General features: G+C 33.5%; 1 protein-coding gene across 1 annotated transcript in view; it reads right to left on the bottom strand.

The window, feature by feature from the left end:
• Positions 1-493: 493 nt before the first annotated feature.
• Positions 494-22,223, bottom strand: part of UBXN2A (UBX domain protein 2A) — a 30,501-nt gene continuing 8,771 nt past the window's right edge. Inside the window, exons 3-7 of the mRNA XM_019712771.3 lie at positions 17,371-17,509; positions 16,403-16,509; positions 11,357-11,494; positions 9,585-9,743; positions 494-3,977 (exon numbers count right to left, since the gene is read on the bottom strand). Coding sequence (XP_019568330.2) covers positions 3,785-3,977; positions 9,585-9,743; positions 11,357-11,494; positions 16,403-16,509; positions 17,371-17,509 — 736 coding nt within the window. The 3' untranslated portion in view covers positions 494-3,784. The remainder of the gene's footprint in view (positions 3,978-9,584; positions 9,744-11,356; positions 11,495-16,402; positions 16,510-17,370; positions 17,510-22,223) is intronic.

Below are 22,223 nucleotides of genomic sequence, written 5' to 3' on the forward strand. Positions count from 1 at the left end.
TAAAAGGCATTTGTTCCTAAAGATTGTTCTTCTACTTAAAGTAATAGCATGTTCCTAAGGCAATTTTTAGTTAACAGACAAATAAGTTAGATTTTGATAAACAGCAGGATAACTATAACCAGAAAGCCTGCCTCTAATTAAAACTAAAGACTGATACTTAAAAATATCTCAAAAGATGCACACCAAAATGTTATCTGTGGTTATCTTTGAATGGTGGAATAATAGGTGATTTAAAGATAATTTAAGCATATCTGCATTTTATAATTTTCTACAATGTATATGAATTATCTTTGCAAAAAATATTTGAAACAAATGACAAAGAGTCAACTATTAGTCTACTAACTAACCACTGCTATTTGAAGAGTTAGTGTGATGGACAATTTTTTAATTAAATGGGTTGTACTTAGAAAGAGGAAGAACAAAAGAAGGAGTCTCCATGGTAGTTCAACTCAGGACACAAAAGATGGTTTAAAAAATAAACACAACCATTGAGTTAGTATTAAAAATATCGCATTTTAACATTTCTGAGTATTAAATGAAAATAACATTTGTTAACAGAAGACACCTAATAAATGTTGGATTCTTAAACTGAATGACTTCGCCAAATAAAAATGACAAATGTAACTATGTGCAATTATTTTATCACAAACAAGTATAAATTATTTCACAGGCCCTTTTCAAGATAGTATTTCATTCTTAAGACAACAGTTCTTTAACCATTAGCAAGATTGCTTTCAAAGTACTTTAAGGCACTAAAGTAGATACATACATACCATATTTTCAACACATTGAAACATAATGAAAAATATTCAGAATGAGAGAAGTGTATAAAATAAATAAGATCACTTTTATAACCTGGATAATGCATAGTAATTTAACCAATAAATTAGAATCTGTAAAGTTAGAAGTGTATTTCTATGTATCAGCCCTAACAGTGATTTTCAAGAAACTGGTGATGATTTTGAAACAACTGCTTAGGTCAAATTATATTCCACACCAAGATGCTTATTTTCCAGTTTGCGTTCCCTTGCCAAATTCAGTTTATGTTTTCTAAACACGTTTTGAGTATTCTACACATTTAATTAACAACTTTACAATTTTAAACTTTCAGATAAAAAGCTTTATCAGATGACTCTCATTTTTTAAAAAAACTCTGAGAATATTATTCACATTAGTGAAAGTTTTCAGTTACAAAAATGAATATTATTGCTGGTGACAGGTCTTTCTGTATAGGAACTTCTCACTGGGGTGTAGTCTACATGTACACACAAGAAAACCTCCAATGTGTCTTCTGATTAAATAATTATAAACTGGAAAACCCACAAAGGAGGCTTTTCTTTAGGTACAAGACAAATATTTCCAATGAGAGATCCCCTTATAGAAATATATGGAGAATCACATGATTGTAGTTATACAAATGAAAATTATAAAATACTTCATGCTAGGCCTGTATGAAACATTTTCTTACAGATTCTTGCAAATATATTAATAATCATCTTATGTTGTTTTATATCTGAAAGAGACATTCATCGAGCTTACCAGCCCCTTATTATTTTTGTTTCACTGGAGAGGGCTCTACCACTGCTGTAAATATTACTGACATTATTTATTTTCTATTATATATCTGTTCGTTTCTGAGAGCAAATGACAAAAGGAAAAGGTTTTCCTTTGTCCTCCATCTCTTCCTTATAAAAAGCCCTCTACCATGTAGAGAAGGCTGGGAGCTAGAAAAGAAAGCATTCTTACAGTGGTCTTCAAACAGAAGATATATCTTACAAAACAGGTCATCTGGATATGTATTTCCTTTTTGTTATTCCTGAGCTTTTAATAAAAACTTCACGTAAATGTTCTAGCTTGTCTCAGCTGTGCTTATAGAAAATAAAAGTATAGGATTATGTCATGATTAGTTCCACGTTAAAAGGGAATAGTCTAAGAACAAACTGTGGGGGACGAAGAGAAAACTTAAAGGTCTAGCAGCCCCATTTCAATGCAGTCTTCCACTGTCATGGTGAAGCATGCAGGTTTTATTTTCTGAGGATGGAAGCTTGGTGTAGGATTTCTCCAAGACTGGTTCTTCTGCTACATATCTAAGAATCACTTGAGAATAAAAATGTGGGGATCTGGCACTCGTCCCAGATACAATGAATCAGAATGTGTGTGGTAGGTGGCAGGAATAGGCATTTCGAAAAGCTTCCCAAGTGATTCTTACACTAAGGCTTGAGAATAATTGCAGACCATTGCTTTGTAAGAGTGGCTCTTTCAGGGGAGTCTGTAAGGTCAAAACTATTTTCATGATCGTACTAAGAAGTTGTTTTGTTCATTTTCTCATGAATATACAGTAGCATTTACTAGCGGCTACATGATGTGCGATATCACAACAGATGGAAGCAGATATGAGAGTCCGTCTGTCTTCTTTAAATCAGACAGGAAAGATAATTACAAAAAAAGGAATACAATGCCACGGCCCTCACTAAATCTTTTTATGTTTTGGAAAATAGACTTTTTTTTTCATAAAAATGTTCACATTAATGTGTTTATTTTTTTAAATGAGTCTTTTATAACTTCATTTTTAATATAACATATATATCATCCACATAAACAAAAGGTCTTGAGACCAAAAAGTTTGAGAACTGCTCTTTCCCCATCGTCCACTGCCCTACATCACCGCTGACAGGCACGGCTTAGTTCCTTGGCCTAATAAATGTATATTTCACTTGAAATAGAATTCAATAGAACATTTGCGGAAAAAGCTTCCTAAACTTATTTTTGGGTAAGGGCATTTACTCTGACAGTGAAATATTGAAGTCTAATCAGTTTTAAAGTCTAAGAAACAAAGCATGTTTTCCTTGGTGACATCATAATGCAATAAATAATCCTTTCATGTATACACAGGTTGGTTCTAATGTACGGAATAGAAAACCATACTTTACATGATGTATTTTAAAAATATTAATTAGCGATGTGACAACACAATATTAGATTCTAAATAGTCGCAAATGAATGGCTTATTCCAAATATTAGCCAAGAACAAATCCCTAATTTTTTAAAGAAAATACAATAGGTGATGACTGGGGTTCCTGGAGAGAAAATAATTTTTTAAAAATTACACTTCTCAAAAATGTAGAAATGTGGACAGGCAGATTAATACTGAAATTATACGAAACTATAGAATTTTATTCTGAAATGAAAATATGTCTTAGATACTGTTGACAAATTAATATTTGAGACTATCTTGCCTTTAGGGAATGCAAAATGAGAACACTGAGCTTTAGGCATAGCTGTGGTAAAACAATTCCTTCCAGCCTTTTGATTGTGTCTGAGGTATAAAATAATTACATTGATGCTTATAACCTGCTATGCATAATTTTTCTTTAACATACTGCTGTTTAAAAATTCTGAGACAGCTAACATTTAAATAAATGACTGCTGTTTTGGAATGGTGTTTACATGAATGATGCTGTGAACATATTTGCTAATTTATACCATATTAAGATTTAAATGACACAGCTATTTAATATATCTTATGTTGAATAATTGGTATTTGAAAATAAGTGTATTTTTCTGAGTAGTCTTTTGGAAAAAGTGCATTGAATATAGTTTCCAGTCATAGTTTACTTTCCTAACTTGTACTTATTTAAAAATCTTCTCATCCGGAGGGAGTTCAATAGTATTCAGGCCAAAAGTCCAGTGAATCTGACTTTTCCTTTCCCCCATTTTGGTTTGCATGTCCACTTACAACCATCGTTTCTCTGCAAACTTTCCATTAGTGTTTCAAACATCAGTGTTAGGAAAGTTCTCTAAAAGGTTCAGTGGTTTTTTGGAGTCTCTGAATGATTACAGCATTCTGTAAATCTGCTTCTTCCAATGTTAGGGTTTCATCTAGCAACCTGAGCACAGGAAGCGCTGTTGCCAGAGAAAAGGGAGGACTTCTTTGAGATCCTTGGTATTTTTCGATGAAGTCTTTGATGTGGCTTATCCTGTAAAACAGCACAAACTATTAATATTTTGAATTAGCTAATTTAAAGTAATAACTTGTAAAGACATCTGGCTGTGTTAATACATACAGTAGTCAAATTATAATGATAGAAACATTTGGGCTATTTTTTTAAAGGTTGACCCTTGGTGATGGTAAAGAATCACTATTAATTATCTTGGGTGTGCCAAGGGTATTATGGTTACACTTTTAAAGAGCACTTATCATTTAGAGACACATACTGAAATATTTACACATGTAACTACATGTATATGAAGCCTGGGATTTGCTTAAAAATAGTTGAGTGGGAATTCAGTGATGGATCATTATCTTCTCTTTGCTTTTGTATATATCTCAAAGTTTCTATAATAGAAAGTTTATATGTCTGCATATCTAGCTCTGAATGGATCAGAAATGATCCAAGTAGTAATCCTAGACACAGGTTTCTCTTAAATTCCAGGTCATGCTGTACTTCAAACCCAATTAGGAAAATTCTTAGAGCAGATAGAATTTAAGTTAGTATAATGAACACTATGTAATAGAATCATTGCAATCTTGAAGGTAGCTCAAAGTTATGTTCACCTAAGTAAATGTGTATGTATTTAGAGAGGGAAAGCGTGTAGGCAGTTCATCAAATCTAAGATGTCACTGATTTTAAGACACATCATATTATGTTTTATTAAAAAAAAAATCCAGATTATGACAAGATATTTTCTTTACACTTAGAATTTTTATTTTATATTTATTGAAAGCACTTTTAATGTCACACAAACATTTGTCAAATCACTCATGTGTTTCCATAATATAAGTAGAATAAAATGGTTAAGTCATCCCTAATACTCGAACATTAGTCAGACTCGGATCCTTTGAGTCACTTTTGATTTGGTCATTAATGTACGTGTTTTTCCAAATTATACCCACTCTCTGTATCACCAGGTGTGTTGGTGATATACAATTTCTTTAGAAAAGTGCTCCACTACTGTCTCTGGGATGTTTTTCCTTCAGCTGACAAATTCTGTATACTTTGAGGCAGATACTAACGCAAAGAAAATTGTGACCATAATTGCCATATGGTCAACAAGGAACTATGGGATGCATCCCCATTTCACAGTTGCTAACATGTAAAATAATGTTCAACTCAGAAATAATGAACTATGGCATATTACGAAAGACAAAATTCTCCCATTCAATCAATTCACTAAAATTTACTAATTGCCACTGTATTAAACCTGTGTGGGTTACCAAAAGCAACTAGGGCATGGGCCCATGTATTTATTTGGGTACCAAAAACTGGATAACTAAAGGCTAAAGCTTATGGCAAAGATTATAAAGATAAAAAGACAACAGTAAAGATTAAACGAACTGTGCAGTAAAAATTAAAAAAGATATACTGTGATCTCTATGATCACATTGAGATAATAACGAAATGCAAATCTTAAAAGCTGTAAAAGGATAAAAAATAACAAATACCTGTTAAGCTTAAAAGGAGGCAAGAATAAAAAGACATGGGGTAAAGAGAAAACAAAGAGCAAGATGGCAGCCTTAAATCCAACTAGTTCAGGATACTATATACTATTGTTGTAAAAAGTGCAATAAACATTCCAACTTAAAAACAAAGCCTGATTAATCATCACTTAATAAATACTGTTGGCTAATCAAAGTTTTTAAATGCTTCAATCACTCAGGAAAATAAAAAAATCTAGGTGACTATCTGTTATTGGAAATGTCGGAAGTGTTTTTCTAGACAAAGAAGTTGAGATTAAATATTGTATTTCCCTAAGAAGAAACAAACTTGGACAGGAATAACAAATCCTCTCTTCCATTTTCCACATGTTCAGTTTGCCCTCCTTTTATTTAAGGGAATTTAGATCACAGACTATTCCAGCACTCCATTTTAAACATATGCTTCTTCTATTATTATGATAGTCAGTTCTGTAATTCTAGCTGTCTGTGGTGGTTTTGACATGTAGAAATAATGTAAGTGATGTGCCTCGAAGAGAGCCAAACATATAGAAAGCCCTCAATCGATGATAGCTAAAAACAAAACAAAAACACAAAACAGGAACCAAAAAAGACTGTTAGCCGAGCCTACATATAAAACTACGTTCAAACCACTATTTACAAGAAATACCTTTAAAAAAACATACATAGATAAATACGTAGATAAGTTAAAATTAAAAGGAAGGAGAAAGATAGGCCATGCAAGCACAAATCCTAAGGAAGCTGATGTGACTATATTAACATCAGGCAAAGTAAATTTCAACAAAAAATTATCAGGGATTAAAAGAGACATTTCTTTTAGTACTAAAAAGGTCAGAAAAAGACAATTCTCTTTGTACAAACCTAATTATATAGCTTTAACAAATATAAGGTAAATGTTGACAGAAAGAAAGGAAAAATAGGCAAATTCACAATCATAGCTGGAGATTTTAGTACAACTCTCTAGGTAACAGCTAAAATAAGCATTTTTTAAAAAAGCAATAATTTAATTTATTATAAAGTAAGAGTAATTAAGACAATGTGGAGTTGGCAAAAGGAAAGATAGACAGACCAATCAAACAAAATGGAAAATCCAGAACAGACCATCTGATTTACAAAAAGATGCCACAGCCACTGGGTCAAGAAAGGATAGTCTTTTCCACAAACCATGCAATAAATAGGACTTGGCCATGTGACTTGCTCTGACCAATGGGGTGTTAGTACTGTGATACAAGTAACTGCTTGCTTATTGGGACCAGCCCTCTTGTGCCTCTGCCCTTACTATGAGAACAAGGGCAGGTAATTTGTCATTCAAGATGGATGAGAGACACAAGGTGTGCAACTAAACTCACGGACCTACAGCTCAAATCAGAGGTCCCTGAGATGACCTGCAGACGTATGAATGAGCCCAGCTGAGATCAGCAAAGCCACACCAGCTGACACATAAGAAAGAAAGACTTAGTATTCTATGCCATGAGATTTTTGTGACTGTTTACTGAGACATGCTGATTGATACATCCATACAAACAAATATAAGCCTGGACCATTACCAATAAAAAATAGAACGGATAATTATTTTCATATAATGGATATGAAAATGAATGAGCTACAGTTGCAGACATCAACATGGATGGAGGCTCAAAAACATAATACCAAGCAAAAAGAAAAAAATGAAAGTTGTAGTAGAACACATAAAATATGATTCCATTCACATGAACAACAACAACAAAAAACCAACTGCCTTTTCCTTTCCTTACTGAACAATTCAGTCCCAAAGTCACATTAGTAGGGCAGAACATCCAGGCCAGAAGTGAGAGGGAGTTTGGTGGCCTAGAACAGGGAACCAGAGTTACCCACACGGGAAAGGGGCTGCCAGCATGGTGTCAGAGCCTGACCTACACCAGGAGGGCGTCCATGACGGGGGAGAAAAGGGGGGTGTTCCGAGCCCAGGTATGGTTAGGAGTGTGTCCACACAGAAGAGCTGTCCAGTGTAGTGTCAGAAGCCAAGTGGGGTGAGGAGTATATCCAAACTGAGAGGAGGGAGGAGGTGGTACAGAGCAGGCTGTCTCAGCAGAATAAAAGGAGCATTCCTAGGGAGGAACAGCCAATTGCAGTTGGCTTGTATCAGAAACGGAAAGGGGTGAAGAGCGCGTCCAGGCATGGGGAGGAGAGGCAGCACAGAGTGCCAGAGCCCGTCACTCTGGAAAGGTCATTGGCATGGGGTGTTGAAGTGGCCTGGGATGATGTGTCAGAGACCCAGCAGGAAGAGAAAGGCTCTCCATGAGAACTACAAGGAGAGTTAAAGGCCAAGCCAGGTGAGGAAGGCTTCCATGTGGGGGAAGAAGGCAGCGGTGGAAAAAGGAGATGGGTTACATATGGAGAACTGACCAATAAATAAATATATTAAGAATAATTGGAGCTAGGCTTCTCACTGTGGGAGAAATCAGTTACAAATATGGGAAGAGGAAAACTAGAATAAACCCTGTGGTCGTGGTGGATTGAAATAGAAGTATCTATGTGAACTCATGGTTTCTGAGATGCAAAGATACAGAAAGACGGGTGTAAATGTGTGTGTATCCCTGTATATATGTGTATGTGTAGACACCTCTAGCTCTGTCCACTCAGAGGGCCTGGGAGTGCTGGGATCCAAGTAGCAGTCAGTACACCTTGTACCCAAATGTTGGCTTCTCAATACCACTGTCCACTAAAATGGACCAGGGCTTCTTAGAAAAAGAATAAACCTGAAAAAAAAATTTGTGCCAGAAAATAAGGAAATGCTCAAAGAATGGTACGAACATGTCAAAAGTTTTAAGGAGGTCTCACTAACTATATCTGGGACATTTGGGCTTTAAATGATACCACCTGCTAGAATGTGATGAGATGTACAAAGCATCATTTCTGTGATATTCCTGCCAAAATTAGTGACCTAAGTATAATCATGAGAAACCATCAAATTAAAAAAACTGGTCTGTAATTTTAAAAAATGACAAGGTTATGAAAATCAAGAAAAGACCACGGAACTACTACTTCAAACTGCAACATGACAATTAAATGAAATGTGTGATACTGAATGGCTTTGGGTATAAAGGATGATAGATTAAATGGCAAACCTGGTCGGGTCCCAATGTTAGTTGTAAAAGTGTATCGATATTAATTTCCATCTAAAGATGGCTGAATTGCAGTTATGTGGGATAATGTCCTTGTTTGTAGGAAACGTAACACTAAAGTATTTTTGGTGGTGGGTGATCAGATTCGCAACTTACTCTTTAAGGGTTAGGAAAAAAATTCTTTATATTGTTCTCAAAACTTTTTTGTATGCTTATGATTGTTGTAAAATTTAAACTAATTATTTGAAAATGAGCAAAGCAACTCATTATTTTTTAGGGATACAAATGTACTTGTTAAAATTATGAATCAAGCAGAAAATGATTAACACAAATTTAGAATAGAATTTATCTCTTGCACAAAAGGAAAGAGATGATCAGGGAAAAGCACATAAAGTATACTGGTATGTTTTGAGCTAGGTGGTACATATGTGTTTATTTTATTATTATTATTTTCACTACGTATGTATATATAAATAGGTATAATATTTCCCTCCAAATTTTAAAATGCTTTTGAATAAAGAAGGAAACCTATTTTTAATTAAAATGAAAAAAAATTAAGAAGACTGGAAAAATCTATTACACTGATATTTTTAATTAAAATGAAAAAAAATTAAGAAGACTGGAAAAATCTATTAGACTGATAATAGTGATTATCTCTGGGTGATGGAATTTAAATTGACTTCAATTTCTTTCAATACTTTTCTGTATTTTCATTCTTTTTCCATGATGAACAGAAAAATATGTACATAATGCTAATGACTGAATTTAAAACATTAAAAATAATTCTTTTAAAATTAGGTATCCAAACAGGAAAACTAATCAAATGATAAGAATGATAATCCATAAAATGGACTGAAAATATTTTATTAATGTCCAAGAGTTTCCACTGTCATAATATATTATGTTTAAAGAACAGTTTATTAAGGTCCTCGGTTAGTTCTTAAAAACAACTCTTTACTGAACTGGAAAGAAGAAATGAAATTTAAACTTAGGGAAAAAAATCAGGCAAATAATGAAAAACTTACCTATGAGAAATGTTAAATTTCTGAACAATCCTTTTCCCATTGGCTAACCAGATCTGTATATTAGTGATGGGTTCTAGGTTGTTTAGTGGCACTGTACACAAATTCTTTTTCTTCTCAACTTCATTACTCTTTGCTTTAGAAACAATTTTTGGTGTGGCGCTAAAAAAATCCAGACAACAAAGTCAGATGCATGTTTTTTCATTAAGGAGAACTTTATCATTAAACAATTACTACAAAAATTTTATATTAAGTATAGCTTTTAGAAAGATTTTAGTAAGTCACAGCTGTTTCCTCAATAACATAAAACTATTAATATTATTTATGCCCAACACATGATTGTAGAAATCTAATGAAATTATGCATATCCAAGTAATTTGCAAGCTTATAGAGTGCTACATACTCATACTCATAAGTATACTGTTAGTGTATTATTTGGGTAATAATATGGGCTTTACCTTTACCTCTCCCCAAGTTAAAATTTCTAAAAGTAATTATAAGTTCTCTACAGAAGTTAGTCCTTGATTTATAAAGGAAAAGAAACATAATATTTCCTGACCATTCTGAAAGTCACATCTAGATATTTTTATATGTGTAGATATGTGGAAGGTATGACAATTAAGTTCGTGAACTTGCTGCAACGATGTTACTAACCTTTTTTGATATTGGAGGGATTATTCATTATGAATTTATACCAACTGGACAGTTAACCAAGTTTACTATTTGGAAGTGCTGAAAAGACTGCATGAAAAAGTCAGACCACCTGAACTTTTTGCCACCAATTCATGGCTCTTGCATCATGACAATGCACCAGCTCACATGGCACTGTCTGTGAGGGAGTTTTTAGCCAGTAAACAAATCACTGTTGGAACATGTTCCCTACTCACCTATCTGGCCCCTAATGACTTCTTTCTTTACCTGAAGATAAAGGAAATATTGAAAGGAAGACATTTGATGACATTTAGGACATCAAGGATAATACAATGACAGCTCTGATGGCCATTCCAGAAAGAGTTCCAAAACTGCTCTGAAGGGTGGACTAAGCACTGGCATTGGTGCATAGTTTCCCAAGGGGAGTACTTCGAACGTGACCATAGTGATATTCAGCAAGGAGGTGTGTAGCACTTTTTCTAGGATGAGTTTGCGAACTTAATTGTCAGATCTCGTATATCTTAATCAATCTTGATAATTGATATGAGAATTCATAAAAATAAAAGTGATTCTGTATCTAAGCTCCTTGCATATTCTGTCATAAGGTATAGTTACATATAATGAAGACTACAAAATTTGAAAATAACTGAAAACTCTGATACTAAGTTTATCAGGCATTTTTTTTCATTTCTATTACCTCATAATTCAGATACTAATCACAGAACACAATTTTGAAAGCACTGGTAAGTATAAAATGGAACCCTATATTTGAAAGCTAGCGTATATACTCTGTAACATTAATGGCAAAGCTCAAGTGGTGGGAGTAAGGGAGAAAAAAATGATTCATTCATTCAATTTTGCCTAATGTCCTCAAATAAACCAGGCTCTTTTGATTTGATCAATAAAAAAAGTCTACATGATTTTTTAGTGTAGTGCCAGCGTATGTTAATTTACACTACGGCAAATATAATTTAGGAGTCCTTATAAAAGTTAACATGAAAAATCTCATTTCCAGTGGGAGGAATGATAAACTCTCTATATGTCGTCTATACGGTAATATAGTGATGGGCTGACTATTAGTCAAGCCAGTGCTTATGGAAAGCACGGATCAGGAGTGTACTCACCTTCCCAGTCTGTGACCCTGTCCTGAGAAGGGCTGGAACACAGGCTTTGTGGACATACATACTTCATTTTTCTTATCCTCGACTTTAACATCCACCTCTTCTTTATCAAAAGTTCCCCGTAATTCTACAGGTAATTCCCTTGGAAGGTAAAGAAACAAAGTGATAAATAAAGCTACCAATGTGTTTTTTATTTCTCTGAAAAACACATTCTATATGCAAAAAGAATGGAAAAAATATGTAGAAATAAGAGGCATAGAACATTCTTGACAATCAAAAACTGAATGCATTTAAAAAAATGTAGTTAAACAGTACAAATACCAAAAATCAAGAACAATATAGAATAATTTTTAAGACTACAAATTCATGAAGAGCTTGAGTTATTCAGGTAAATTTAAAGCATTGGATCATTTTTATAGGTGTCTGAATACGACTAATAGTGTGCTAGAAAAATCAAGCTCTCATTTCACTTTTTAAGTGAAAACACAGATTGACTCTGGAAATGACAAATAAAATACTAAACATGTTAGAATTTTACAAAATGCTTTCACATTTCATCCTCCTAACAGAGAGATGAAAGTAATGCAGGACTTGGACTCAGCCTGGGGCTTTGTCTAGTAGGCCACAAATGCCGCTCTTCTGTTTTACTCACAAACATAGGCCTGCTGCACAGAATTTGGGACAGACACCTGTTTTGGATCTTAGGATCTTTAAAGATAGGGTTCTTTCTAATGAGCACTTGAAAGTTTACGTTATGGAATATATTTGATACGTAAGCAATTAACTTACACAGTGAAATTTTTAACAAATTACTAATTTTAACAAACTTTTATAAAATGATTTTTTTCTGATAACTGCAATAATATAAACTTGTTAGTATAGACTTGTGATTTGTGTACTTTTCTGTATGTCACATTTCAAAAATTTTTAATTAAGAATAATATATGCTTGTTCTAAAAAAAAAATAAGGCATAAAACATATAAACACGAATCAACTTAGAAAGTGATGGTCCTTATAACACCACTCTTTAATAAAACTCTGATGTTGCATCTCCTAGATTTTCTCTCTCTATAGTAAAACTCCATATAATTATTTTAATTTTTGCCACAGATGGTATCAATCTGTACACAGTATTCTGTATTCTGCAAAATTCTTTCTTTTTAGCAATATACCACAGAAACTTTTGCATGTTAGTATGTGAATGTCATTCGTTTTTACCAAAAGCACTCTATTATTCCTATTATTCTGTTATAAAGTAGATCAAATGACACAAACACATTCTTTCCATCTTTTCTTACTGATTTGTGGGAAGTGTGCATATATTCCATTTATATGACATATGTGTAACAAGTATTCCCAGTTTGGCATTTGTCTTTTGACTGTATATAGTGTCTTTTAGAATATATATATATATATACACATATATATATATGTTTTTAATATTTACATAATCAAATTTATCCATCTTTCTTACACTGCCAACTATAGCTGTATGCAACAACATGGATAACTATCCCAAAGACGCTGAGTAGACATAAAACATAAACACATTCCATTAACATGTTTAGGTATCCATGCTATATGGGTAAAACTATCAAGAAATGCAAAAAGTAAATTACTATTAAAGTCAGGATAGCATGACTTCTGTGATATTCCCACTGACAATGTGTAATCTTAATCTTATCATGAAGACAAAAATCAGATAAATCTGAATTGAGAGACATTCTATAAATCCAGGTCCATAATCTTCAACTGTCATGGTCATTAAAAAAAAAAAATCGAAGAAAACTGAGCAACTGTTCCATTGTGAAGGAGACAAAGAAACATGACATCTAAATGAAATATGTGATTCTCAATTGGATGCTTTTGTTATAAAGGACAATATTAAGACAAACAGTGAATCTTAAAGTCTGAGAAGTAATTTGTAGTAATATGTCAACAGATGGTTGTATTGTGCTTATGTAAGAATATGTAATTGCTTAAACAGGCATCATTTTAGTGACTTACTCCCAAATGGTTTTAGGAAAAAATGGTCTTTGTACTATACTTGCAACTTTTGTATAAATTTGAAAAAGGTTCAAAATTAATTATATATTATAAAGCAATTTGATATCTGTGTATACATTATACATATAGACAGAAATATATACAAAAAGTCAGACAATTAAATTTGTGAATTTTCCACCATGCACTTACAGAGTGGAAAATTCGCGAACTTAATTGTCCGACCTTTTGTATATGTATATATCTACTGAAAATTGGCTGCTATCAACCTTTCTGAAATAAAGATTGACCAAAAAAGGGGCTTTGTGCTGTCAACTGATGTTACACCTAAAAACATGCACTAAGGAGAGTCATGGGATAGAAATTTAATACTGGATATCTTTTTTGGAAAGCAGAAGCATGAATATGAGCATCAATGGCAGAAAGAAGGTTCATGCCTTTTATTCATTAACTAACTGTCTAGCAATCTATCCTGAAAGAGAAATCAGAAAAATTGGTCAAAATTTAAACACAATTATAAGAAAACATAGGAGTAAATCTTCAAGACCTTGGATTAAGCGATGGTTTCTTAGATAAGATGCCAGAGCAAAAAAGTAAGAAAAGAAAAGACAGATAAATCAGACCCCATCAACATTTAAAACTTCTATGCTTCAAAGGACATCACCAATCGCTTCTCGGCCTTTTGGCTAAGATCAAGTGCATAGGACATCACCAAGAAAATGAAAGGACAACACAAAGAATGGGAAAAAATATTTTGAAAACATATATCTGATAAGGAACCTATGTCCAGAATATATGTAAAACTCTCCCAATTCAACAAAAAGGCAAATAATCCAATTTTAAAAGTAGGCAAAGGAAAAAAAGAGACAAAGGATTTAAATAGATTTTTTTGTTTGTTTGTTTTCAATTATTTTTTTCAATTACATTTGACATTCAATGCTATTTTACATTAGTTTCAGATGTACAACATAGTGGCTAGACATTTATGTAATTTATGTAGTCATTCCCCCGCCCCCCATAAGTATAGTACAACCCTGGCACTATACATAGTTGTTGCAACATTATTCATGGTATTTTCTATGCTATACTTTACATCCCTGTGACTCTTTTGTAATTACCAATTTGTTTTTTTTTCTTTTTTAATTAAAGTTTATTGGGGTGACAATTATTAGTAAAGTTACATAGATTTCAGGTGTACAGTTCTGTAATACATTATCTATATCTCACATTATGTGTTCACCACCCAGAGTCAGTTCTCCTCCATCACCATATATTTGACCCTGTTTACCCTCCTTTTTTTAACTTTTATTTTTTATTAGTTTCAGGTGTATAAAGCAACGTAATGTTTATACATTTACACCCCTCACAAAATGATAACATCCCCAATTACTACCCCTCTGACATCATATATAGCTACTACAATACCACTGACTATCTTCCCTATGCTGTACTTTACATCCCGTGAAATTATAGTTGACATTCAATATTATTCTACTTCAGCTTCAGGTGTATAGACTATTGGTCAGGCATCTACACAGTCTATGAAGTGATCCCCCTGATAAGTCCAGTGCCCATGTGACACCCTACAAAATCTTTACGACATTATTGATTATATTCCCCATACTGTATTTCATATCCCCATGACTTTATTGTGTCTAACTAATTTGCTCTTTCTAATCCCCTCACCTTCTCCCCATCCCTATCCCCCTACCATCTAGCAACCATCAATTTTTTTCTCCCTATATCTCTGAGTCTATTTCTGTTTTGTTTGCTCGTTTATTCTGTTCTGCAGATTCCACATACAAGTGAGATCATATGGTATTTGTCTTTCTCAGTCTGACTTATTTCACTTAGCATAATATCCTCTAGGTCCATCCATGTTGTTACAAATGGTTAAGATTTCATTTTTTTTTTTTTTGTATGGCAGAGTACATAAATAGACATTTCTTGAAAGAAGATACACACATGGCCAATAAATACATGAAAAGATGCTCATCATCATTGGTCATTAGGGAAATGCACAGCAAAACTATAATGAGATACCACTTCATAGCCACTAGGATAGCTATAATTTTAAAAAACTGACACTAACCAGTTTTGGTGACAATGTGAAAAAATTGGAACTCTCATACACTGTTGGTGGGAATGTAAAATGGTGCAGTCACTTTGGAATGTAGTTTGGTGTTTCTTCATAAAGTTAAACATAGAGTTAGTTTAACAACAATTTCGCTCCTAGACCTGAGGGAAGTGAAAACATACATCCATACAAACACTTGTACATGAATGTTCATAACAGCATTATTCATAACAACCAAAACATGGAAATCACCCAAATGTCTATCCACTAATAAATGAATAAACTAAATGTGATATAGCCATTCAATGAAACATTACTTGGCAATAAATAGGCAAATCCATAGAAATAGAAAGTAGATTAGTGTTTGTGTAGGGCTGTGGGGAGGGGAAAATGGAGAGTCACAATTGTATGGGGTTTCTTTTCGGGCTGATGAAAATGTTCTGATGGTTGTACACTGTGAATATACTAAAAAAAAAATGAATTGTACACTTTAAAGGGATGAATTTTATGGTAGGATAATTATATCTCAATAAAGCTATTATTTAAAAAAATTAAATACAAGGATAGTCAGAGATATATTTTTTAAGATTTTTATTAAAAATATAGCTAACATACAATATTATATTAGCCTCAGGTGTACACAATAGTTATTCAACATTTATATACCTAAAGAAGTGTTCACCATGATAAGTGATATTTATTTAAACATAAATATTAAATAACAACTAGGATGTGGTATTAATACTTGGCAAAATTAATTAAAGTCAGATTTGGATTGATCAGAATTCAAATTCCTACACTTTTTTCAAAATTATAGCTGTGGCTCACTTAAGAAAACTCATCCTATGAAAATCTGAATTTATAAAAGAAAAAATATCTGTGAATGTGTAAGGATGTGTAAACAACATTAAAAAGGATTCTTCCAAATGAACACACCTAAAATACCCTATTTACAAAGATTGCTTACCCTTTTTTGATGGAGTTCAGAAACTGTTGACTTGCACCATCAGAATAACTTCTGAAATCATCATTGACTGTAAATCCATTTTTCCATAATTTTATACTTACATCTACCTGCACAGCAGTAAGAAACAAAATGCATCATGTTAATAAAAAGTACAATACTTCTGTATACTACAGAAATGCTTTATGTGTACTTCACTTTTTGTCACACAGAATATTAATAAGATGTGTATTGAAGGGTTAGGATTTAATAACATTTTAAGTTTCACTGTTTCATCAGGAACATTCTTCATTGAAACTAGCATTTATTTTCTCCCTACAAGTACAAGCAAGAATTACCAGTAGAGGTGCCAGCAGCTTTACTAAAGTCAGCACAATGACAGAGTAAATACTGTGTTTCCCCGAAAATAAGACCTAGCCGGACAATCAGCTCTAATGCATCTTTTGGAGCAAAAATTAATATAAGACCCAGTATATTATATTACATTATATTATATTGTATTGTATTATAATATATTATATACTATATTATATTAAAGACCCGGTCTCATATTATAGTAAAATAAGACCGGGTCTTGTATTAATTTTTGCTCCAAAAGACGCATTAGAGCTGATTGTGCAGCGAGGTCTTATTTTTGGGGAAACACAGTAATACCTTATTATTATTATGAAAACAGTTTTGACCTCATGTACCCTCTAAACCAGGGGTGTCCAAACTTTTTTCAACGTTTTTCACCAAGTGCCATATGCGGTAAAATACACAAACAGCCGGGCCACTCACTCGAGGTGAAGTACGTATTGCCTCACCTGGTTTATTTAAGTAAACTAAATATACTTTTGGAATTTGCTGCGGGCCAATTAACAATGGATTGCGGGCCACAGTTGGCCCGTGGGCCGCAGTTTGGACACCCCTGCTGTAAACGGTCCATATTTTGAGAAACACTGAAAGAGAAAAACGTTAGGGACATTTACCTGTTTTTTCTGTTCAGTGGGAGACAAGCATTTGGCACCAACCTTCTGAGCTTCCTCAAAAAGGCTGTCAACAAAATATTCACAAGTAGTTTGTTGATTATCACTGAGAGGTTGGTTGTCAGATCCTGTTTCACAAACCCTACACACACAAAAAAAGAAAAATAAGCACTATTGACTACTAATTCTCTAAAAATTTACATCAATTGTTCTAGTGAAAGGATGCTGAACTGAGATGCTACTACCTCCACGTCCACAGTTTTGACCCTCTTCTAAGTTAAGAGATACGTGACCTTGAGAAGTCATTAATCCTTTTGGTTCAGAGCAGCATTTTCTCAAGTTCAGTCTACTGACACTTGAGGAGGGATAATTCTTTGTTGTGAGCGCTGTCTTATGCAGGGCAGAATGTTTAGCAGCATCCATGCCCTTGACCCATAGATACCAGTCGCATGCATACTCCTCCTTCCCCAAAGTGTTGTAACAACCAAAAATATCTCCATTTTGCCGTGGGGGGGGCAGGGGGTAGGGGTGGGAAACATCTCACCAGGTTGAAAACCACTGGTCAAGAGTAAAAAAATGTGTTCTGTGTAAAGGGCTCAAAATGGCTTTAAACGGGGTTATAATGTACTTTTTGGTAATAGAAAGCACTCTTGAAACTAAAGGTGATAATCCACCAGGACCAGTCAGAATCATAGTTTTGCTACTTTGCATATTTCAGAAAGAGATTTCCCACTGAACACTTTCATTTGTAGTGGTTTAATACTCTACTGTTTTTTTTTTCTTTTTTTAAATTGCAGTATAATTGACATACAACATTATATCAGTTTCTGGTGTACAATATAATAATTCGATTATCTGTATTTACTGCAAAATGGTCACCACAATGTCTAGTTAACATCCACCATCACAGAGTTACAAATTCTTTTCTTGTGATGAGAACTTTTAAGATTTATCTTACCAACTTTCAAATATGCAATACAGTATTAGTAACTATAGTCGCCATGCTGTACATTATATCCCCATGACTTAGTTACTTTACACCTGGAAGTTTGTACATTTTGACTCTCTTCACCCATTTTGCCCACTCCCATTTACTGGTTTTTATTTTGTATTTACAGTATATAGGAAATTTGGTTGATAGAAAAGATGGTTTCTGGTTGACCTTTTTTGAAGTCATACAGAAAATTCATAAGTGTACTGAGATACAACTTCTCAGATTCTATAAATAATGATCAACACTTTTTATAGCTCATACACTGTGCCAGGAACTATAAAGTAGATACTCTCAACCACATTTTATAGATAAGAAAAATGAGTCACAGAGAGGTTAAGTTACATGTCTGAGGCTACACAGCTAGTAAGTGGCAGAGACAGAATTTAAACCCGGTTAATCTGTCCTCCAAGTCTATGCTCCTAACCATGATAAGCTATAAAGCCTATCTTAATAGCTAACATTTATTAATACGTTAGGAAGTATTCTAAATACTTTACATGTGTTAACTCATCCAATCCTCACAGTGCTCTAAAAGGCATGTATTGTTTTTATTTTCATTTAATAGACAAAAAAAAAGCTTACGTAATTTGCCCAAGATCACAGAGCTATTGGGAGGTAGAGCTGGAAACTGAAGCCAGGATACTAACATCTGCACTCTTACTCACTGAGCTACACTGTCTCTCAAAGTAGCCATTATTACATTGTTAATAAATTGCTGACGCTCAGGGCAATGTTTTAAGTACATTCTTTTTACTCTTCTAGGTAATTCTCCCTGTATCTACTCTTAAGACACTCCATATTATCATACAGTGTTAATTATGACTTTTCCAAGGCCATGACAAGATACTTCTTACACAAAAATAATCACACCCTAAGATGATTTCTCACAGCACTAAAGATTCTCTCCTTTCTTTAACAGTACGGCTGTGTAACAGTAGAGGCTACCTTCCAAAAGCTCAGGCCTTCGTACTTGTTTAGGTACCTTTACTAAGCCATGCCGACTTTGGGTAAGACACTTAGCCTCTATGTGATGTGCCTTCCTTGTCTGTAAAATGCAGATACTACCACCTACCTCACGTGGTTGTTGCGAAGATTAAATGCAAATACATATAAAGGTCTATACCTGGTATACAGTATGGACCAGCATACACACTGGCACACGGTAAGTACTCAAATATTAGATAATATTAGAACCACTTTATGTGTTCCAGTTTTTGTTTCTTCTGTTCAGAAAGTAGTTTAGACTTAATTACTAATTACTAAGTGCAAAGCCAATAAAGCTGAGCATCCAGAGTAGCTGAAGTTTTATTGCTTTATCTTATCTATATGGTAGGTAAATTCTACTAAATTTCATATGTTAATTCAAGTCATTCCAACATTTACTTAGTACCTACTATATGCTAGGTGGTAGGGAGATACAAAGATGAGTAAGAAATAGTCTAGGTTCTTCAGAGTTTAAGAGCACCACGTGTGGAGGTGCACAATAGCTTTATGCCCACAAATTTGATAACTTAGATGAAATGGATCAATTCTTTGAAAGGAACAATCTACCAAAACTCACATAAGGAGGAACAATAATATGGATAGGCCTACATGTATTAAAGATATTGAATCAATAATTAATAATCTTTCAAAACGGAAAGCACCAGGCATGAATGATTTCTATTAAACATTTAAGGAAGAAATGATACCTAAATTCTCTACAATCTCTTCCAGAAAGTAAAAGAAGGAAATACTTCTAACTCATTGTATGAGGACAGCATTACCCTAATATTAAAACCAAAGACATTACAATAAAGGAAAACTCACAGACAATATCTCTCATGAACACAGATAACAAAATATCAGCATTTTGAATCCAACAATACGTAGAAGAGTCATACACCATGACTAAGTAGGATTTATTCCAGGAATGCAAGGCTGGTTCAACATTAGAAAACCAATTAATGTAAGCCATCACATCAATACACAAAAGAAAAAAATCACATGATCATATCAACAGGTGCAGAAAAAGTATCTGACAATATCCAACACCCATTCATGATAAAAACTCTCAGCAAAGTAGGAATAGAGAGGAACTCCCTCAACTTGATAAAGAACATCTATAAAACACCTACAGCTAACATGATAATTAATGGTGAGAAACTAGATGCTTTCCCCCCTAAGATCAGGAACAAGAAAAGCATGTCCCTTCTCACCACTCCTCTTTAATGCCATACTGGAAATCCTTGCTAAACCAGTAAGACAAAAAAAGGAAATTAAAAGTGTACAGATCAGGAAGGAGGAAATAAAACTGTCTTTGTTTACAGATGACATGACTGTCTACATAGAAAATTCCGAAGAATGAACCACAACAAAAAACTCCTGGGACTAATAAGCAATTATAGCAAGGTTGCAGGATACAAGATTAATATACAAAACCAGGTGCTTTCCTATACACCAGCAATTAACAGCTGGCACATGGAATTAAAAACACACCACTATATACATTAGCACCATTTGTCAAACTCCATAGAACTGTACAACCCAAAGAGTGGACCCAAATGTAAACTATAGTTAATAATAATGTATCAATATTGGTTTCCCAATTATAACAAATATACCACACTAATACAAAATAATAATAATAGAGGAAACTCTGGTAGGGATGAAGATATTAGGAACTGTATATTTTCTGCTCAATTCTTTTGTAAACTTAGAACTATTCTTAAAAATAAAGGTTATTAATAATGAAATAATTTTTAAAAAGAGCACGGAAGACATTCCTGGACAGACAGGAAAAGGGGGGAAGTACACCACATTTAATGTTTCTTTGTAATTCAGGGACCCTGTTTATATTTTACTATATTAAGCTACAATATAGGAAAATCCCATGGACATACTGATGCATGTGGATTTGCCTTAATACTAAATATACCCAGAGAACTTTATTATTTCATCTTTGTTTTCTACTCTGTCATCCTTTTCCTTACTTGTCACTATCATTTTATGATGTAAATATCAATATTCCTTTTCATAATTTGGAAACCAGATTTCCAAAGCTATTATGGCTAAGTAAATAGTCTTGAAGTCTCAGGAGTTCTTTCATAAAAAAGTACACAAGCTTCAGGAAAGGGACTTTGAAACATGTATTCTGACTACAGAACGGCTTCTTTTGCTCACTTTCTCATTCACTACTGTGTTCTGTCTAAATAAGGTTTCCAACTAGCTGCTGTCCAAATATAGGTGAAGGATGGACATCTGTGTATACTTTGGTAGCACATATGGTAAGTATGGATTTTCGCCATTTATAGTCTTTGAAAAACTGATACACTTAGAAAATCAGTCTTTTCATTTTTTACTGGACTGGTGTTTCTAACAAAATCTTTTTGTGACAAAGAAAATTATAAACTCTAATGCTAATATTTCTGTATAAGACATCTTATTATTTAATTAAATTCAAAGTACTGATACATTCTACAACACAGATGAAGCTTGAAAAGATTATGCTAAATGAAAGAAGCCAGTCACAAAAGATGACGTATTACGTGATTCCATTTATATGAAATGTCCAGAATAGGTAAATCTATAGAGATAAAAAGTGTGTTAGTGATTGTCAGGGACAGGGTGTAGGAGAATGGGGCACAATATGACTACTAATGTGTATGGGGTTTCTCTTTGGAGTGATGTAATGTTATAAAACCGACTGTGGTGATAGTTGCACAACTCAATGAATGTACTAAAAAACACTAAATTGTATACTTTAAATGCATAAATCATGTGGTATGTGAGTTAAGTCTCAAAAGCATGGTTAAAAAAAAAAAGTCCTAAGTTAACTTTACTTTTTTAAATTAGTCAATTGATTTATTTCTGTGTAGAAGAG

This window comes from Rhinolophus sinicus, chromosome 2 (assembly GCF_057876585.1).
Source record: "Rhinolophus sinicus isolate RSI-liver-muscle chromosome 2, RSI-T2T, whole genome shotgun sequence".
NCBI lineage: Eukaryota > Metazoa > Chordata > Mammalia > Chiroptera > Rhinolophidae > Rhinolophus > Rhinolophus sinicus.